This window comes from Empidonax traillii, unplaced genomic scaffold (assembly GCF_003031625.1).
Source record: "Empidonax traillii isolate 1590-97213 ecotype Southwest subspecies unplaced genomic scaffold, ASM303162v1 scaffold2004:size43383, whole genome shotgun sequence".
Classification (NCBI taxonomy): domain Eukaryota; kingdom Metazoa; phylum Chordata; class Aves; order Passeriformes; family Tyrannidae; genus Empidonax; species Empidonax traillii.
Window position 1 is genome coordinate 23,444 of NW_020957197.1, and position 15,629 is coordinate 39,072.

A 15,629-nucleotide genomic window follows, 5' to 3' on the forward strand; every position below is an offset into this window, starting at 1 on the left:
CAACACCAAAGAACATTGTCTCCTGAGAAACGAGCACGATGAAGTTTGGGTTTCTTTCTTTCAGTTTGAGGATGTTCAGCAGCAAAAAGGATACCCAGAGGTATCTGAAGGGAAAACTGAGACAGACTTGAGAGAGGAAAATCTGGTGGGGTGGAAATCACACCCCAGTAAACTACAAAACACCCAACACCTGGGGAAGTCACTCTGTATTTACACTCTGTATTTACCAACAACCCTTATCTTGGAAGGCTCAAGTTCCTTTTTCCACTTATTGCAAGGAAGAGGAAGTTGCTACTTGTAGGACTTTCTCTCCTATTTTTGGAACCTGCTGGGGGCAGGGGCTGAGCTGAGGTAGAGAAAACAGGTAGAGAAACACCAGCAATTCCTCCAGGGAACATTGCCCTGAAGGGGCTGGAGATCAAAGCAGAAAGGTCACCTCCTCTCCTGCACAGGAACCACGAGTTGGAAGAACAAGAGACAAAGAGTTCATTAAGGAAGGAGTGAAAAGAAGAAAGGGAGGGTGTTCCAGGTGCTCAGACAAAAGACACTCAAGAAGCTTTAGATGTTTAATGGAACTCTGACTCTCTCATCACTCCTGTATTTACAGTTCACTAACATGCCAACAGCCCAAACACAGCAATTTGGAAATCTTGGTTTAAAGCATTTTTCCATTTAAATATTCATAGCCACACCTTCCTTCTCCTTCCTTTTCCCTTACAGCAACTACTTGTCTCACCTGAGTCTTCTACTGAAACTGGTTCAATGGCCTTGAAATAATTAAAAAAAAAAAAAGTCTCTGATAATTCAGACACTTTTCAAGAGGCCCTGCACAATTTCAGCAGCTCCCCAAATATATCTTGTCTTTCCCTGGTCCTCTCCTCCACTGGAAGGCTACAGATACTCTCACATTGTATTTCTTCATGACAATATGTGGATCCTTTCCAAGTGAAAAGGCTTGAATGAAGCAAGTCCAGGACTTAGGACAGAAAATTAAGAATTTTACACTGACAAGAAATTAAACTGGTCAGGGCTGCCTTCACTTAGGCAAAGAACAAAGTATGCAATTCATGCAAAAAATTAGTTTTCATACTGATCCTCTTGAGTTCCAGTCTTTCACCATGAGCACACTTTAAAACTGCATTAACCCTTTTAAAATATTTACCACAAGTAGTAATGTTGAACAGTTATGGTTAGACTATTCCTGACAGTGTATCTGAGTGAAACCCAAATAAAACAGTGTGATCACTGCAGAAATTAAAAGCAGTATTTTTTTCTTTTTAAACACCTTTATATTTAATCAGAAATGCAGGGAGCCCTGCAATTTTCACGGATCAGAACTGAAAAAGCATCAGAAGACAATAAAGACTTCCTGAAGTCATTTCCTGCTACAATGGGTACCAAACAATCTACTTCAGCAACACTGAAGACAATCTCTAAGGTCCTTTCCAACCCTTTCTATGATGATTAAATTCTAAATTCGGGGAGGACTTTCAGTTTTAAGCTACAGAACCTCTATATATAGCCAGTGACTGTAGATGTGATTTTTTTCCCCTCACTTTTTAGGCATAAGACAAGTTTCCTGTTTGAGAAATGAAAGAAAATCATCTGCACTGATCCTTGGCAATGCAAAGCATCAGACTTGATGTGTGTTACAAACTGGGCTCGAAGAAAAAAACACCTCACTTGAATTTTTCTCTTTTCTTCCTATTCAGTCCTACTAAAAGAAAACCCTGTAATTCATAAGAAAATCATCTTAAGAAACATTGTGCTGCTGCTTCCCCCAGTAAAACTAACACAGCCAGGTTTTCAGAGGTGCCATTTGCAGCCCTTTACGTGTAATCAGAGGTTTGAATTCTTAAATCCTGCTACGTAAAGATGGAACATCCTAAGAAAAATCTTTATCAATTAACAAGACAAAGGCAGAGCTGAATCTTAAGATTTCAAGAGAAGTCAAAACCAGAAAATATTTTATTAGAAGCTTAAGCATTTGATGAGAAAAATCACTTAAGCACTGAAGTCTACAAACCTCCCTGCAGTCACTTCTCGGGCCTTTCCATTGGATTATTTCTAAAAGCTGTCTGGAGGAATCAGTAACTTCCACCGCACAAACCTGTTTATAATACTTGTGACTTGTATTTGAATGAACTGTTACAAAAGTATTTTTAACCACAATCCTAGCAGTTTCTAGCTACCGAGTCCCATCAATAATAACCAAATCAAGCAATCATTCTTCCTGAATGCACCCTACAAATCTACAAACCAAAAACCATCAAGCTCAAGGAAAAAAAAAACACCAAACAACAAATCAGGAAGAAAAAGAATCCTTAAAATGGATATTTTTTTACCTTGCTCATCAAGAAGCTTCTTTGTAAGATCTTCTGCCTCATCTCCACAGTCCAACTCCAATGGATCATCATTAATATCCAGGTTCTCCAGCTCCAACTCCAGATCCTCGCTCCCAGCTGCTTCCTTATTATCTTTGGCATCTTTTGAATCTGTTTAAAAGTTAATAGAAATATTATATTGCCTTATATCAGGTGGAAGGGGTTTTTTTTTGGACCACAACACTCAGCTGCCATTAACAGCTTGGTAAAAAAAGCAAGAGTGGAAAAAATAAACACTGATGCCTTTCAGAGAAGGAAAACTCTCAGCCTTTTTGCAGGAAAGCTGGTTTTTACACACACTGGTTTACCTCCAATTATTTGAAATTTAAAGTGATATCCATATTCAAATGCATTTACTTTTTTTCTTCCTTAAATACCATATCCAGGTCTAATCCCTATCCCACAAAGTTTATTCCCTAAAATTCATCCACAACCATGAGCTGTCCTGATCGCCACAAGTTATTTCATTAGAGACTCATTATTTCCATCAAATCTGCACAGCTGTTGGACAAGATATGCTCAAATAAATACTCATCTCGTCATCCTACCTCTTGATTCATCTTTGCTGGGATCCTTGTTCTGGGAATATTTTTCATTATCTTTAAACAAAATTGCTGGCACAAAAGCCTTCAAGTCGATGAGATTCTCATAGAAGTTTCTGGCATCTTCATCTTCCCAGATCCCCCCCTCCAGGTCATATTCTCCAGGCTTTCCTGGGGTGAAAATATCAATACCAGGTCCATGTTCTGCAAAGACAGTGAAACCATTAGAAAATTATTTACGCAAATTTACAATCTTCTACGGGGAGATTCCCTAAAGATCAAAAAAATCCACTTAGAAATGTTAATTTATCACTAGCACTGTTTTCACCTAAATATTGCAGTGTATGCTTTAATGTGCTTTTAACAATTCCATCTTAATATCAGATACATCACAGTGTTATCTTAAAATTCTAAATTTGATTTTGATTGAAAATGCAGATGGTATCAGAGTGAAAGTCAAACCAAGTCAAATCAAGCAGCACATTATGTGGTGTTAGAAAGGAAAATTATAACAGACTTTAATGACATTAGCACTAAAAGTAATCACTTTGAGTATAAAGAACTGGTACCCCATTGAATTTTATGAACAAAGTTTAGAAAGAATAATTTTGATTTTAGAGGCATTCAAGAAATACAGCTTTTTTAAGCCCAAGATCACTTCAGGCAAAAGATACACTCAGGATTTGAACACCTCTATTGATCTCAAGTTTTAAAGGCCCTAAAGAGCAGTGTCAGCTGAAAGCTGCACTTGTGCTCAGGAGCCCAGCCAGCCACACCCAGTGACTTATCTGGCTTAACAATGTGTTCCTGCTCAGAAACATCAGGGCCCAAAATAGACCTCGGGCCTATTTTTGAACAATATCAGCTTTTAAAACTCTAGCACTTTTTAAATATTAAATATTAAATATTAAAAACTGCACGATATTAAATGGAAAGGATCGGATTAAAAACATTTTTAGTTTTCCATTTATTACTGTTTTCCCTGAAACAAATCTAAAGAGATATTACTTAAGTTACCATAACTACACACAGCATATATAACAGTTATGGCTGCATGTTAGGCTTAATTACTTTAATTAGAAAATGAATTCACTGATATCCTTCAGGGGGAATGAAACAAAAACCAGCAAAAACAACCCGTCAGTGAGAAGGTTTGGTTGGTTCCCCCACCACATCCAAGCCCAGCCCAGCTTGTGTTTCCTCACTCCAGGACCTGCCTTACCCTCGGGTGTTGGTTTCTCCTGGGGAAGATCAGGCATGTTTTCATCCAGGAGATCAGCCAGGGACTGAGAATTTGCCAACAGCTTCTGATAGGACATTGCAAACTCCTCATATTGCTTGTGGCGATCCTCGCTCAGCTCCCCCTTGGAGTGCAGGATGCGCCTACGAAAACCAAAGTTCGGGTAAGACGACCTTTTCCTTGGAGGGTGTTTGAACCACTGGGAGCAAAGTTAACCTGCCCTGCTGGAGGCAGCTGGGAGAACTCCAGTTCAGGCTGCCACTGCAAAAGTTTGAGCAGTGCTGTTATTATTCCAAACCAGGCTGGATTTCCAGCTTCAGTCCCTCTGAGGATGGTGCAGCACAGAAGCTGCAAGGGCCAAACAGAAAGGCCAACGTACTTTTTGCTCAATCACACTGTGACAGTCACTGCACTGTGAAAATACTTCTGTGTTAAATGAGAACATTCAATTTACACAAAAGTTGGATAAAAACTGCTATGCACCTGTAACAACCCACTTCCACACTGCTGAAATGATTACATGGGCTTTTATCACCAGCAGGCTCAAAAAAAATTGCACGTTAGAAGCAGCCCACTGAGTTTCCAACAAACCAGGTTATTTCAAGACTATTGGTCCAAACTAAGAGCAGTTACATTTAGGTTTTTTTTTTTTTTCAGTTGCTCTCTGTTTTCTTTTATGAAACTATTCACACTTGGTTTAAATTATCATTTTAAAACTGAGCTCTGCTGTCAAAAGCAGGTTGCTTTTGAAGGAACTGTCACTGCTTGCAAGTGCACAATAAAACAGTTTCAGGAGAACAGGCAGAACAATACAACTCCATTTTCTTACAACTCTCTTTTCTTACCAAACTACAACACTGGACTAACCAGCTGGAACTACTGACAAGGCCCCCTGTGCTGACATGAAAGCATCAGAAAAGAAAAAGGTGCAAATGCCACAATTGCTGAAGCAGGTTGGATCACTGCATCATCATTTTATGATCCCATTGCCTTTATCAAGCAACAGGTATTACAGTCACAGCCCCGCCAAAAGACAAATATTTTGTGGCATAAAAATTCTGAAATAGTTTAAGCAAGTTGAGGGATATCAATCATGGCTTTTTTCCAGCTGCAGGTCAATTGTAAAACAAAAGTCATCTCTGTACACAAGACATTCACAACAAAATCCCTCAGACCTGCTCAGAGCCAAAGCTGGACACAGATGCTGCAAAGAAGCAGCAATGCTGCCAAAAGTTCTATTTCTGGTCCCTCTGACACTTATATAAAAATGTATTACCTGCTCCTGCAAAGTAGAGCAAGAAAAATTAACAGATTAAACAACCACTGACAATTTCTGAAGTGCAGCAGTTCAGTTTGGGTTCAGGAAACACGTTCAGTGCCAAGTCCCAGCTTTTCCATGGAGACAGCTGCCCATTATGTCCATGCTTTAAGTTTAAAATACAACACGAGCACTGAGGCTCTGTGCTATCATTAAAAAGAAAAACCAAAAAAGCAAAGTGCTGTAACGACAGCACAGGAGTTTCAGTTCTCATCTGCAGTTCCCAGAAGACAGGTGTTCCCTGATTCAAGGAAGCTCAAGCACACCAAGCAAACCTTAAAAAGCGCAACTGTGTTCTGAACACAATGAAAAGCACAGCACTTGTCTCACTTCGTGGCTCTTCACAGCACAAGGCAAGTTCAGCACATCTTAAACCCACCCTTAGGTTGGAACAAAGTAGTTTCTCCCATACCTAACAAACACTCATGTTTGAAAACTCGCTCTAGAATTTGGGAATCGAGCTGTTTCCTTCCACTGACAAGTTAGTTTTCCTAATCATCCAATGAGCCAGAAACCCCTGTGTATAATAGTGCTTTAATTTTACCTAAATGATTTGCAGGCAACACAGGCCTAATGCACTGTTAATTTAGGGTATTAATTTTCAATTAACCAATCTGCACAGCTTCATGAGTTATTGCACAGTCCCTCTCCTGACATGGAAGAATTTATGAGTTATTTACCTGACAAAATGTCCTAACCTAAATATATGACACAGCTGATGGACAAGAAGGAACAATTCACTCCCTGCTGCCTTCATTGATTCTGGAACAACAGTGGGAATAAAAACTGCTGCTATCAGCAGAATGGATCAGATTTTTATTACATGGAGAACTGTGTTATCCAACAGGATTACTGGTTGTTAAAAAATAAAAAAAAAAAATCAAAAAATCCAACAACCAAACAAAAATATCCCAAAAACCCCCCACCCATCCACAGAAAACAATACAAAAGCAAGCAAGCAACCAACTGCAGAATCTCTCTCCCAAAATCCACAGCTTGGGAAGTATTCATTGACTTCTTATCAGGCAAATTTCTGTCCTGCCCTCACTTGCATTTCCATAGTGTGCAAAAGCCAAGAATCTCTCTTATTGACACGTTGCTGGTGAATAAAACATGGTAGGAAAGTTTTTTTGATGTCTTTTTGCTTTAAGAAAACTTATTCCTCAACTTTTACTAAGGAGTTAAAATAAACACCTTAAAAGTTCAAAGGGATAAATAAGAGAGTTCTCTTATACCAGTGCTAAATGATAGTTCTTCACATTCCTTCCCCAAAACAAAGCTTTGCACCCCAGTCCATGGGGATAATTCAGGTGAGGAGGTTCCAACAACAACTGTGAAAGCACAAAGGTTCATACTCATTAACTTAAAAAAAAAAAAAACCAACTAAGTTGATAACTCACTTTAAACTAATAAGATACTTGTAGAAATAACGGCACCTCAAAAGTCAGTTTATAGCCCTGCGAATACAACACTTGGCTGACTGAGACCAGACAGGACTGCAGCACAAAATCCATCAGCACAATTGATCCTTGGTCTGGGAACGTGACATTTGAATGTATTCCAGCTGCACACAGGACTCTGGACTGATGTCCAGCCCCTGAGCTGAAACCTGGATCTACAACCAGTAACAGGCTCATTTCTGTGCTTCCAGAAGGATTTAAGAATGTTTTAAGACCAGCAGCTGGGTTTAGGCTGGCTCCTGTATAGTATTACATAAAGATATCTAAGAGGATTTGAATCAAACTGTCTATGCCCTCTGTTTTAATATAATACTGTATAATTTGCCCACCTTGAAGTGTAATGGATACCTTGTTAATGTGAACTAATTTGTCCTCCATGCTGGTACACTAAAAAAGTAAACAAGCCAAGCCATTGTGGCATATGCTCCATTAGATACATGTGGGTGGAAAGGGAAAAATCAGATTGTGCCAACTGGAAAAGGACAGTACCAGCTGGGAAAGCAGCATTGCTCTCACATTGATAAGGAAGTAAAGAGAATTAAAGCTAAAGGTCAATCTGCCTTTTCTTTGGAGATATCTGAAGAGCCTATTTAGCCTTTCCTTTAAAAGTATTCAGAGCAAATTTAGACGTTTTTTAGATACCACGCAGAACACACTTATCTTCTACACACCAACTACAGCAGACCTTGTTTATAAATACTGCAACAAATCTAGGCATTTCATAAATAGCCTATTTTTTTAAATTAATAAATAAAAAGCAACGTTCAAGCGTTACCTGTTTTGTCTTTCAATATTTTGTAGCTCCCTGTGGTCCCTTTTCAGGTGTTTGGTCAAAGACGTAAAGTATTCCTTCAGCAAATTCTGGAAGGGCTGCTGTTTCTCTGGGCTGATTATCTCACTGGGAGGAAAGCTCAGATTAAACTTCTCTGCAACAGTTTTCACTTTCCTGGGCACCAAACCAGCGATGTCATCCCCGCAGTGGCGGCAGAAGCTGATCACCACCGACACGTGCGTGTGGGACTCCCGGTCGGCGTTAATAATGTTTTTAAGCTGCTCGTAGATCAAAGACAGCCCTTCCTTGTCGGTGAAAATCCCAACTATCGTCAGCTCCGCGATGAAACGCAGGTCAGTCCTTAACTTGGTGATGTTGGGAGTCTTCTCTTCTTTCCTCGCCTCAAAGTGTTTTTTCCAGGCCTGCAGCAAGGACGGGGCGAAATCAGCGTAGCGCTGGTGGAACAGGGAGCACAAGTGCACGGCGCAGTTCACGTCCGAGATCTTCAGCTTGGCCTCCACGATGGAAGCCACTGCTTCTGCAATGTACTTGCTTAAATTCAGGCTGTTAAAGTCGTGGGACAGGGAGTCCCGTTGCTGCTCTGTGATGGTTTTCAGCTTCTTAACAAAGGCTGTGTTTTTCTTCAGGCTGGAGTCCAGCCTGCTGAAGAAGTTTTCCTCGGGCCGGTTGTCCGGGGCGTTCTGGTTCTTGCTGCGGAGCTCTTTCCTTGCCTGGTGGCGCTCCCAAGCCTCCTGGTGGAGCTGATGTGCTTCCTCTTTTTCCCTAAGACACATAAAAATGAGTCATTTTTGTTACACGACAAAATATTTTGTTGCTTGAGGGTTATCAGTTCAAAGGGGAAAAAGGTCACCCTTCAGCAGCTCTAAATATTTCCCTTCTTAAATATTTCCCTCTCTTCTTAAATATTTCCCAAGTTAATCCTAGACAGCTGAAACATCTGCTTCATAAACTCTGTTTAACTTGTACCACTTGTTGCAAAAAAAAAAAAAAAAAAAATTCTTAAATACTTCTAGGGAGAATATATTAATCCCAACAGACTTCAAAAACATAAGCACAGAACTCCATTCACTCCAGCTGGAGAGGGGGCTCTTACAAAAGAAGAGAACAGCCTTTTAACAGGTCACTATATTACACAGTTAAGGGAAATCTTTTATTCCCAGACTACTGAAATTACAAAGAAAATTTTAAATAGGTGAGATATATCGGTCCCAGCTAGAATCTGGCTATCACATTGCCTCAGTCTTAAAAGGGACATATTTTAGACATAAGAATGTCCAGAATCTGAGCTTGATTGGTCTGCAGATGCCATTTCAACACAGTAGTACCCCTGGATAACATTAAAAGTCACTGTCTTGGGAATATCATGTATTAAACTGCCAGGTTACACTCTGGGTTTGCCACCCAGGTATCAGCTGTCTGTGTTTGATTAAAAGAAATGACAGGGATGGAGCTTGTCTTCCCAAGTCCCTGGGACATTTGGTGGAGCCCTGCTGGCCTGGGGATGGCTGAACACCTGCCTGCCCAGGGGAATGGGGAATGAACTCCTTGTTTTGCTCTGCCTGAGCACACAGCTTTGCCTTTATGAACTGTCTTTAGGTCAACCCACAAGTTCTCTCACTTTTCTGATTCCCTTCCCCATCCCGCTGAGGGCAGTGAGGGGCTGTGTGGGGCTGAGCTGCCAGCTGGGGTTAAACCATGACATTCCAGCATAACTGTGCATTACATGGTCATCACAGAACACTGTCAAAGCTCCATATCAGAGACTAAAATAACAGAGGCTACAAGTGAAAAACTCAAAATTGTGTTGAAGTCATAAAGCATACTCAGCCAGCCACATAAAACTTGAAACACTACAGGCAACTTCTTCAAAGTAACTCAAACAGTTCATCTTTTATAACTCTGTCCCCAATCCCAGTAGCAGAACTACAGCATTTGGCACAATTAAACCATTAAAAGACCACTCACTTCAGCTGAGCAGCTGCTTCTTCTTGTTTCTTTTTCTCTTCCTCCTCTTGTTTCTTTTTCTCCTCTTCTTCAAGTTTCTTTTTCTCTTCTTCTTCTTTCTTCTTTTGCTCCTCTTCTGCCTTTACTTTATCCTCTTCTTTTTTCTTCCTCTCCTTGTCTTCCTTCTTTCTTTTATCCTCTTCCATTTTCTTCTTTTTATCTTCAGGAACCTTTAAAGTCTCTCTCTTCATGCCAACCTTGACATCTTCTTTTGGCTTGTCCCTGGTGCTCACTGGTCTCCTTTCACTGAATTCTTTATTATTTAGCTGAGATTCCTTTTCTTCCATATTTGTTGGTTTTTTGCGCTCAGCTGGCATCGTGTTACCCAGGCAAACCTACACAATCACAGCAGAAGAAGAAGTATTTTTAAATTGCTGTTGATATTTTAGTCATTTTTCACAGCCTACCCATATTTAATGAACTCACAAACGCCTGACTCATCAGAATAGAGGTTTAAGTTTTCTCGAACTGAGGAATGGACCTAAGAGGTGAAAACCAATCATTTTTTTAAAGTGTTGTACTGCAAAGTTGTCTTCAGCATAAAGTAAAAGCATCTCAAGCTTCCACAACCCAAGAAATACAAGATCTTGCAATATATACTGAAACCCACCTGAAAACAACCTACAAAAACAACAAGACTGATGAAAGCCAAGTGTCCTCAACTTAAAATAATTAATTCTTTCCTCATAACTTCCCAAGATTTCCCCAGCCATCTCCAGGACTCTTTTCTAACACCCAAGCTGCACAAGTAGCAGCTGCAGATTGCGCTGTGCTGACTATGCTGGACACACAAACCTCCCTGGCAGCAGAACAAATGGAAATAATGGTAGAAAGGCTGCAATTATCAAGAGTTATCCAAGGCTACAGTTCCTCTCTCCTTCTACTCAACCAACATATTGTAGGACCTTCAGCCCCTTTGGGGTTTCCAGCCCTCTAAGCTTTGGTTTCACTTGCCTGAGGATACAAGAGGTAACACAGACTGAACACCAAAGGGTAAAAATCCCAGAATAACTCTGATCAGAAGGGAACTGTGGAGTTCCCAGCTCAGCCTTCACCCTCTTCTCCAAGCAGGTCCAATCAGATCAAGGAATTGGCTCCCTAAGGTTTTGGTATCTCCATGGACAGAGATGCAATGGCCCCTTCTGGGCCCCTCTGTCAGTACCTGAATAACCACACTGTGAAAAAGCTTTCCCTGGAATTTGCTGTGCTTTATCTTCTATCTGCCTCTTTCCATCCCATCCCTGTGCAGCTTTGAGAAGAAGCCAGCTCCATCTTCTCTATCCTCTCCTGAGAGTCTGTTTGAAGACAATAATGAGATTTCCCCCTCTATTCTTACAGATTAAGAAACCCTCGAGTTCCCCCTGTTTCTCTTAAACTATCATATCCTCCAGCCTCCTGATGTTCTTGGTGGCCCTCCAGTTTTGTAAGCACCAAACAGAGGGGGAAGACTCCCCTTCTTCACCCTGGTGGGTGACTCCTGCTACTGCAGGAGTCCAGGACACAGCTGTCCCCAGTGAAGGGCGTTCTGCTGACTCATGGCAGGACCAGGTGGGCCCCACAGGACCACAAGAGACAGTGAGAACCACCCAAGCTTTATTTGCTTCAGCATGATCTCTTAAAACAAAAAATAGTTTTCACATGTTCACATGCCTCAAGTTAAATGCAGATGTGGGTGGGACTGATGGGGGACACCACTGACCGTGATCCCTCCTGAAGAATCATCACTATTTTTATGGGTAACACCGGTTTGATTCCCAACTGACACCCCTACTTTTGCCTTTCTGACATTTAACTCTGATTGGGTGATGAAAACGTGCTAAATTCACAGATTTCCTGCATCTACTCAGAGCTGATGATGAGACACTTGCATTCCAATCTAACATAGGGTGCTTCTGGTATTATTTTTAACTATTGTGAAATATATTTATAAATAAGACACCACACTAAAGAAAATCTCTGTTCCTGATTAAGAATTTCACATTTCCTCCTCCACCTCCAAAACAATAAGATGACAGGTTCACATACTGACTATCCCACCCATATGGAACTCTGTGTTACAATATTTAAGGTGCTTGTCAGGTCTTCTAAAGAAAAAAAAAAAATGTTTGCAAAAGTTCACAGTGCATTCAGGTATGGGCAGTGACAACTCACCAGCTGGGAACCTACTCAGGACTTCGCCTGTTTGACAGCAATTGGCAACAGCACCGGAGAAGAAACGTCCCTGACACTGATTTATGGAAATCAAATCAGCATTGCCTAAACAAGCACCAGCAAATTTGGCTCTCTAATGCATGTCCTACAACTAAAAGATTTCACATCTCAAGACCTTAGAACTGCTTGGATTTCAAAAACACTGAACCACCTCACCTTAAAACAGTGTTACTGTGAAATCAGCACTTAACCTAAGAGGGAAGGGGTCAACAAAATCCAAACAACTAAACAGCCCCCCAAACCTCTTCATGTTAAAGTCTGAACTAATTTTTCTATTTCTGTAGACCAGTCAAATAGGACCTGATCCTCACAGCTCCACCTGGGAGATGAAAGTCTTCTACACATCCTGTTTCAAAATCAACAATAACTACTTGAGTTTTTTCTCACTATGAACCCACACTGGAAATTCCATCAGTTTGAGACAGCTGAATTATCCCTCCCGCCATTTTCAACAAAAGGGGTTTGCAAGGGAAGCTTTCAGCATTTAAACATCACCATATGGTCACTAGCAGGTGAGGTAGAACATTGCATGAGACTCTCCAATTAAATGGAAAAAAAAAAAAAAAAAAAAAAAAAAAAAAAAAAAAAAAAAAAAAAAAAAGGGTAACACATTCATTTTAAAAAGTGTTAGATTCTGAAAGCTACTAAATTGGGAGCTAAGTTTAAAAGGAAAACATTTTGAGAAAAGAGTTGTTTATGATTAAAGAAATGCTGGAAAAACATGTCAGAATTCCAATACTCCAGCTTTTACCTTTGCCCCCCACCTATTGTCAGTAGGGCAATTCAACTACAGTTTGGGAAAAAAACAAACAAAAAACCCCAACAAACCCCCCACAGAACAAAATATCCATCTACACCTGTAACTTTGAACAACAGGGTCACTCACCAAAACCATTATGGTATCAAGCTCTTAATTAAATTCAGGAACTCAGAATTCTGTTTTAGAGATGTATGTGATGTTTGCTTGTACAAAAGCAAAACAGAGAAGAAGGGATAAAATGAACAGGGATGGGCATAATCAGGCACATTATGATTTAGACCGCAGGGCAGGATTATCCACGGTTTTTTCCCCATGAACACTGGTGACCAAAAAAATCTTGTTTACAGCAGATTCCTGTCGTGTGTCCCAGAACAGGTGTGATACAGCATTGTAACTGCCTGCTACGTGTACAGCTCCTTATCTCCCAAACCTTTCCGATGGCTCTGCCAGCTCCTTTGTGCCTGCGCCACCCCCCACCGCGGGCAGCAGGAGGCGGAGCGGTCGATACCTGGGAGCCACACGCGGGCTGCCCCCTGAGCCCACGGGCTGTTCCAGCCTGGAGCCTCCGCTGCCAGACGGGGCAGAACTGCCCCAGAGCTGTGCCGGGAGCGCATCCATCGCCCTTCCCTGGGCAGGGAACGCTGAGCCAGACCTCGCCACTTCCCCTCAGCTGCCAGTTATCACAACATCTGCTCAGACCTTCAGAACATCTTCCCCGCTGGACAGAATCTGGCTAGAAGGCTCAAAAGATGTGGGAAGCAGGGAAAAGTGGAAACAGAAGGACAGCAGGCTCGCCTGGGTCTCCTCTCCAGAGGGAATTAGGCTGAAGCCACAGTTTGGTTCAAAGTAAGGGGATGGAACAGAAACATTAAGAGAAGTTCTATTCAGTACCTCGTGTTTATAGGAACGGGCTGATGAGAAGGCACAATAATGACAGGTACTCCATTGGCCAACAGGACGAACCAGCACTCACAGCTGAAAGTTAGGAAGGGCTGAGAAAAAAAGAGACAAGCCCAACATCCCCGTGCCTTTGGCAGCCCGTTCCTGCAGTGACACTCTCATGCCTTAACATTCCTTCTGAGTTTCAGTGCCTACAGACACTGTTTTTTCAGAGACATCTACTTCTCCTAATTTTCCAATATTTGACACACCTTATCTCATTTGTGGTTAAGACATTCTTAGTGTACCTAAATTTCTACTTTTTTTTTTTAACTTCATATCATTCTGGGAATTTGAAAAAGTGATGGGTCTGGGTTCATGATACTCTGGGCTCACAAACTTCAGAACTGGGTCTTGAAATGCAGAAGCAACGTTAAAGAAAAAGCATCTCTGTACTTACTCTCAAGGAAACTAGAGTTATATAAAGTATTCAGCACCGTTAACCCAGTCACAATTCAGAATAAAGGATAAACACCAACACTGTGGCCCTCAAATCAATCTTTTCAAGGCAATAAAAAGTCTGTTCTCGCAGTCTGCATTAATATGACCCAGAACCTCAATCCTTGCGAACACACATAGAGGGGGAAGAAATACAGCTCTAGTAAATTAAACACACTGAGATTTTTCATGTTCTCTTTTTACTGCCACTGGAAATAAAATTGGTCACATAAACAGTCCTTTTTGCAGCTGCTCTACCATGGAAGAGATGAGGGAGATGAAGAACATGGGCAAGGTGTCCCCACTTCTGACCATCTGAAAAACCTGACAGAGCAACAAACTCCTCCGTCGCTGGTTATCATCACACCACTGGAAAGTTAAAAGTTTCAAGGAATGAAATGCAACCAGGGTTCTCTCAAAGCAAGGGAAGGTGCATCAGAGAAATACCCTGGTCAACGAGGAGAAAATAAACTCAGCCACAAGTTTTGGAAGATGAGATGAGGAGCAGAGCAGGAAACCACAGTGCAGAGGGAGGAGCCCCCTGTGCACTGGCAGGGAAGGTTCACAGACCCACAGAACATCCTGAGCTGGAAGGGACCCACAAGGATTATCCGTCCAGCTCCTGGCCCTGCACGGGACAGCCCCAAGAATCCCACCGTGTGCCCGAGAGCGTTGTGCAAACACTTCTTGAGCTCTGCCAGGCTTGGTGCTGTGACCGCTGCCCCGGAGAGCCTGTTCCAGTGCCCGACCACCCTCTTGTGGAACAACCCTTTCCCGATATCCCCTCTGACACAACTCCACGGCGCTGCCCCACGCTCGGCCCGGCCTGGCGAGCAGCCGGGCGCTTTTCCTTTCGCCTCCCCGCGTCCCGGGACAGGGCGCTCCGCTGCCAGGCCCGCGGGGACGCGCCGTGCACCGGCAAACGGCGGCCACAACGGGGCCCCGAACGGCCCCGCTCGCTCCCGGCCCCCAACGCCCGCTCCCAGCGCTCCCGCCGCCCTTCCCGCCGGGCAGCAGCAGCAGCAGCACCCTCTGCCCTCTCCCCGTGCCCTCCGGCACCGCCGCCCGAGCCCTCCCCGCCCCGACCCCCTCCGGCCCCCCGGGGCCCCCCGGGACCCCTCTCCCCGCGGCCCCGCCAGGCCCCTGCGCCGTCCCGACGCCTTCGCGGGGCCGCACTGCCCTCACCCCCGGCTCGCCCGTACCTGTGCCCGGTGCCGACATGGGCCCGTCCGGCCCGCCCGCCGCCTCCGCCGCCCCGCCGAGGCCCCCGCCCGCCGCTCCCCTCACGGCCGCGGGGCCGCCCGCCGCGCCGCCCGAGCCGCGGCCCCGCACCGGCCGAGCCCGCGCCGCGCCGGCCGGGCCCGCCGCGCCGCGCCCCGGCGAGGAGGGAAGGGCTGAGCCGCTGAGGTGCGGCGTGGCGGCGGCTGCGGGCGGCTCGGAGCGGCGCTTCGCGAGCGGCGGCGGTCAGGCGGCGCGAGGGGCAGCCCCGTGCGGGGACCTGGCGGCGGGCGGGTCACCGGGACCTGCGGAGGCGGAAGTG

The 15,629-nt window shown here is 43.5% G+C and overlaps 1 protein-coding gene across 1 annotated transcript in view; it reads right to left on the minus strand.

Moving 5' to 3' along the window:
• UPF2 (UPF2, regulator of nonsense mediated mRNA decay) overlaps positions 1–15,360 on the minus strand; it is a gene marked incomplete at its 3' end in the record, with an annotated part of 37,736 nt that extends 22,376 nt beyond the window's left edge. The window contains exons 1-6 of the mRNA XM_027909229.1: positions 15,292–15,360; positions 9,703–10,076; positions 7,720–8,499; positions 4,149–4,309; positions 2,933–3,130; positions 2,346–2,495 (exon numbers count right to left, since the gene is read on the minus strand). Coding sequence (XP_027765030.1) covers positions 2,346–2,495; positions 2,933–3,130; positions 4,149–4,309; positions 7,720–8,499; positions 9,703–10,058 — 1,645 coding nt within the window. The remainder of the gene's footprint in view (positions 1–2,345; positions 2,496–2,932; positions 3,131–4,148; positions 4,310–7,719; positions 8,500–9,702; positions 10,077–15,291) is intronic.
• Positions 15,361–15,629: the final 269 nt, after the last annotated feature.